Below are 5,513 nucleotides of genomic sequence, written 5' to 3'. Positions count from 1 at the left end.
GAAATTTGCACCAGTGGAGCTTCACTAAAGCAGACTTCTCTAGCGTAGAAGAGTCTGTGTTACACAGCAAAAGCAACTGCTTGATAGAAACTGAGCTACTGACCACTTACTGTTTCATCAGAGCTGGTGAAGTGTGGGCCGTTCTGCTTATTAAGAGCCAAAATGACAGCAACTAAATCTTTGCCATTCAAGATGGGCGTTGCAAGGATGTTTTTCGTAGTGTATTCGGTGAGCTCATCAACAAATGAACTGAACTGGGCACACTGTTCAACAGAGAATTAACAAATTAATCATTTTCCACAATGTTTGTAGTCTTAAAACCGAGTCAAAGCACAGCCTCTCAAAGTAAGCTGCCTAAAGAAAGCTTTGCTTAAAAAATTATCGAGGAAGATAAACGAATTAGCAGAAAACTGGACAATGTACAGGTGGTAAAGCTAGTATTGAGAGAACTGGCTGTGGCTTCTAACTGCAATACATTCACTTTTTCACTTTTTGCAAAGATCTTGCAAATCATAAGCTTTAGCATGTCAAACTCTCTCAGAATAAGCAGGTTCTCCACTTGTCATTCTCAGATCACTGACATCCTTTACAGTACCTCCTTCATCCTTTCCTCCAGCTTCTCATTAACACTGCAAAGTGGGTACAGCCAGTGACCACACAGCACTGCGTAGCCACAGTTTATAAACCAGTGCTGTCTGGTACAGTCACTGGGAAGTTCACTCCTCCTAATTTTTCTTTGGCTTTTGCCCGGGTCCTGAAGGTGCTGTTGGCTTGAGGCCTCCATGGAGCCATCTACCCCTCATTTATCTTGAAAATGTTCTCCCAGGCATTCCCTCTCATGTTGCTGGGCCCTTCTGTGTGGGATGGTAGATGGTAGGAAAGGTATCCCAATGGAGGATGGAGTTGGCACCAGCGGTGTGTGGTTCCTGACACAGGAGCCCTGCCCCAGAGAGTGACCCATCCCCTTCTGCCCCAGGAGCATTTTGGCAGTGGTTGCGATGTGCAGATAGCACCACTGTGGACTGAGCTGCCTATGAGGGAGTCACTATTCAAACCACTGTGAGGGAATCTCCATTCAAACCACTGGGAGAGCACTAGGTCATGCTGTAGGGGTAGCACAAAGGGAACTCGTATAGTTGTTCCTTATGTGAATGTTACTGTCATCCCATCCCAAAAGAAAACAAAGCAGAGAAAGGGCAGGGTGGGGAAGGCAGATAGCCCATCACTTTGCCTGCACAGGGCATTATTGACACCATCATCGTCTGCCAAAAGGGAGTGCAGGGATGATCTTGCTGACCCAAGATCTTCTTCCTGCTCAGCTGAATAATTTATCAGCTACAAGTCCTTTTAGTTTGATTAGAAAAAGCCACACAGCTCTGATCATGTCCAGAAAGCTGCACCAGAAAGAATAATCACTCCCTAATGCACCTTCTTCCCATACCTCCCCCACTGCTGGCCTTCCCTTCTAATTGGGGTAGACCAAGCACTCAGTCTCTGGGTTTCCTTCAAAGGAATTGCCTTATGGTAATGCCTGAAACCACTAGAGTTGGAGTGCAGGACTTGGCTCACAGCACTGACATCCTTCCATATTCTTAAAAAAATGTCTGAAGCCAGAGAGTTTTAAAATGTTTAAGTCACATTCTGATGCTTTTTGGTTTTTTCCCCCAAAAAATGCTTGCAAAACCAAATCAATGTCTCAGTATGTTCTGTGGAGGACAAGGAAGTTTTTGCTGAAGCATTTGGACATTCTTGTGTTGAGCAACAAATGGATGGATAAACAGATGGTCTCTTTGTAACTTGCAAACAATAGATTGAATAATCCCAAATGCCATATTTGGGTCACATGGATTTTAGTTTTATACCTATGATTAGAACAAGCGGATTGTTACTGCTGCCATTCAGGTTTACATGGTTCAACCCAGGAGTATGGGGGGGTAAATATTATCATGAAGGCATAAAAATAGAACATTAAAATTCCTTGAATCCCTCCTGGTATTGCAGTGTGCAGTGTTTGCTGAAAGAGTATTTTTGGTCAAAGTTTGTCTCTTCCTGCTTCTGATGAAGATCACCTGTACAAAGGTGGTAGCTAACCCACCTGCTCTGAGGTCCGCTCCCTCTGGTTGATCAAAATGCCTCTAAATGCCCTTGCCCCAAGCTTCATCAGACAACAGACATTTTCAAATGTCATTTGTGATGGAAAATCCTTTCTGGATTCACTGTAAAGGATTTCTCTCTCTCTCCCAATTACTCATAGAATATAAATTTGTGTGGAAAATTCCATGTGTGTTCAGTGCAGGTCTGACTGTACCTTACGCTCTCATCTGTGCTGCACTGGATGTGACAATTATATATATATATTTTAATTAGACAGGCAAGGTGTGACAGCGTGCTTATTTGCAGGCATTAACACCTAGTGTAATTAATGTGCTTTGCTCCATCTCACTCCATAAATTAAATTGAAAGCACCTTACAGACTGGTGCTTTGGTTTCCACTACACAAGTATTGTGCCACCAGAGGTTTGACCAAGCACCGAGAGCCCTTCTACCTCTTGACCCCTTTGTACTAGTAAGCATTTGAGCCTTTCTTCTACCTAGTGAATGAATAAATGGAAAACCTACCTCATTGACATCCTTGATGTTCATGGTTTTCTTGGTTTGCGCAACGTAGCCCACAATGCCTAGGTCCAATGGATAGACAATCTCGCAGTCTGGGGGAACCAGGCAGTCCTCCAGGGTGCTTCCTTCTTGGATGTTGAAAAGCCTTGTTGCCAGTTCAGGTGTGCCATTTCTCTGCCTGTACATGAAAAGACTACAGCGGTCAGCACCAATAAGGGACCTGATTCTTCTCAAGGTCTTGAAAACAACTTTCTCCATGTTGATGCTTTCTTGCATGTCTTTGATCAACTCAAAAAGGATTTCAGTCTCATTCTCATCCCAGGACTCTGTCTTTAGTTTCTTCTCAAAATACTGCTTGGCAAAATCAGGGTTGCCATCAAGAAACTTCTCCACGTCGCCTTCACTAATGCTCATTGTGAATGCCCTGGGTCTTGTGGTAGGTACTAGTCCAAAGATGTGGTCTATGCAAACAGCACTCTAATTTCTGATGTAGTTCCTAAATTTTTGTAATAGAAGATGTTCCTTCTAGAATGACCAAGGGTGAGGTAACACTGCAGAGAGAGCTTGTCATCAGGAAGAGGTATTCCTTTATAATGCCGAAGGCGAGTCTGTGGGAGGACAGATCTTCTCAACCGAACAGATTAGATGACCTCTACAAGAGCTTTGGGTCAACTTTCTTCTTCTTAATCTAAATGCAAACAAAAACAGAGTACTCACAATATCTGAAAACACGCTCCTTTCTCTTGAGAAGTTGAACACTTACTGAAACAATTATATTGAGGCAGCAGCAACAGGGAAGAACTGCATCTCCTAACATTGAAATAAGCTCTTTAAAGTCTAATTAAATATATACTGCTTGGGCCTAATCCTTGGCTAACAAGGTGAGCATCTTATTATTCCTGCTCTCCCAGCTCCCTGCAATCGTAGAAAGTGCATCCTTCACAAAAGATCACAGTGGTCAGAAGAAAAATAGTGAAGTAATGGTGCTTTTTCAGGGCTCCCTTTACTATTGCATGGTTCTTTATCTGTCCCTGTAAAGGCTGTTCTCAAACAGAAGCACCAATCCTGAGTTCTTTACTCCAGGATTTGAAGTGAATTTGCAAGGCCTTTTCTTGCTAGTAAGAACCAAGGGAGGAAAACATACCTTTTAGTGGCATCCCTTTAGGAAGGAATCTGGAGATCTTCAGGTTGGGGTGGCTGGGTTGAAACACTCTGAGGAATCATGGGAAGCCCTGCAGACAAAACAAAACAAAACAAAATGCCCAGGAATGCAGAAAAATTTCCCTTATCACTATCAGTGGAGAAAAGATAGGAATTGTGGCTGTGAGGGACAGAACTTGCTTCACATCAATGAAGCCACCATGCTGTGCAAGCAGCAGGTGAGGGTCAGCATCATGCTGGGAGGCAAAATGACACACAAGCCACCATTCTTCAGGGGAATTAAACAATGCACAAGGGTTTTCATCAGAGGGGAACAGGAGTAAGTCCCATCCATCGCATTGCAGGAAGATAACCAAGGCTCACCTGCTCAAGGAGTAAAAGTCCAGGCTGCCTGCCCCAGTGAGTGTTTGAACTACTGCCAGGAGTTGTGCAAACCAGCCCAAATGTGAATGTGGGTGTCTGGGAGGAGGGTAACAAATGAAGAAGCTGTGGTGGCAGTGTTAGAAATGCTTATGCAGGTGGGTCTGGAGCTCAGGAGCAGGACAGGTGGGGAGGGCCTTGGCTGCCATCTGCAGGGAGGACAGAAAAGACAGCTCCTAATCCATCCGTGTCCACCTCTGAAACAAGAAGTGAATACCCTTACTCAAAGGCATGGGAATATAGGGGAAGGGAGTTTAGAGATAAACCCTTTCAGAAGATTGCAGATAAAACAGTGGAAACCAAGACAAAGACCTACAAATTTATTATTTATAATTACATTTTCTCCTGTTCCCTCTTTTGGTTCTCTGGATCACTGCAGATGCAGTAGGAAAGTTGTTGGGTTAACTGGTTGAATATCTTAGATGCCTTCATGCTAGCATGGCAGAAACTTGCTCTGGTAATTCTTGCAGTCAGGATATTAAAATAGAATTATTGCTCAAGACGACTTGGAAGAGGTGATGTGTGCCAGAGGTGCATACACTGCCTCCAACATCCATGTTCTACTGGAGGGACAAGGACCTGCTCAGCACTAGCATGGTGAGCATCTGCTCTAGGTCTCCAGAATGGGGATGGATGAAGCCATTTTGTGAGCAACAAGAAGGACTGTCCCAAGCACAGGACTTGGAGTCAGTAGGGAATTTTAATTGTCTGATATCTGCAGGGATGGCAACGCTTCAGGCTGCAGGTTATTCAGCAAGGTCTTGCAAGTTGCAGCAGTTTTCTGAGTAAAACGAGTGGCAGAAAGAGCAAGAGGGAATTTTCTCTTTTTTTGACTGGAGGCAGGGGAAAGAACTAGCTGAGAACTTGAAGGTGGAAGACAGTTTTGGTGAGTGAGAGCTTGAAATGAGAGTTTGAAAATGCAAAAACCAGGCCATTTTATAAATTATGTGCTCTTGTTAATCTCAAGCAAGAGAAAAATAGACTGAAAGTGTATAAGCATACCAAAATTATTGAAGATTAATATAAAAATACCATGAACAGTTGAAAAAGGAAAGTCAGAAAGGTCAAGATCCAAAATGAGTTTAAATTAGGAATGTGAAGGGCAATGAGCATTTTCTGTTATCATATCGGGAAGAGTAGGAATATCAAAGAGAGTATTGAAGGACTGGCATGCTTAGAGGGTTGTATGGAGTAACCTCCAAGCTGTTAATGTCTTTTTCTGACAGTAATGGGAAAGGCACATATAATGATTCTTTCAGCAAAACAGGAAAAGGAGGAACTGGGGAATTCAACAACAGATTGTTTTAAATCTAGCT

The 5,513-nt window shown here is 43.2% G+C and overlaps 1 protein-coding gene across 1 annotated transcript in view; it reads right to left on the bottom strand.

Annotated features, from left to right (window-relative positions):
• The window catches only part of PDE6B (phosphodiesterase 6B), a 21,527-nt gene extending 18,339 nt beyond the window's left edge, over nucleotides 1-3,188 (bottom strand). The window contains exons 1-2 of the mRNA XM_010172619.2: nucleotides 2,620-3,188; nucleotides 111-263 (exon numbers count right to left, since the gene is read on the bottom strand). Coding sequence (XP_010170921.1) covers nucleotides 111-263; nucleotides 2,620-3,030 — 564 coding nt within the window. The 5' untranslated portion in view covers nucleotides 3,031-3,188. The remainder of the gene's footprint in view (nucleotides 1-110; nucleotides 264-2,619) is intronic.
• Nucleotides 3,189-5,513: the final 2,325 nt, after the last annotated feature.

This window comes from Antrostomus carolinensis, unplaced genomic scaffold (assembly GCF_000700745.2).
Source record: "Antrostomus carolinensis isolate BGI_N321 unplaced genomic scaffold, ASM70074v2 scaffold13417, whole genome shotgun sequence".
Classification (NCBI taxonomy): domain Eukaryota; kingdom Metazoa; phylum Chordata; class Aves; order Caprimulgiformes; family Caprimulgidae; genus Antrostomus; species Antrostomus carolinensis.
This window is presented reverse-complemented; position numbering and strand designations above follow the sequence as displayed.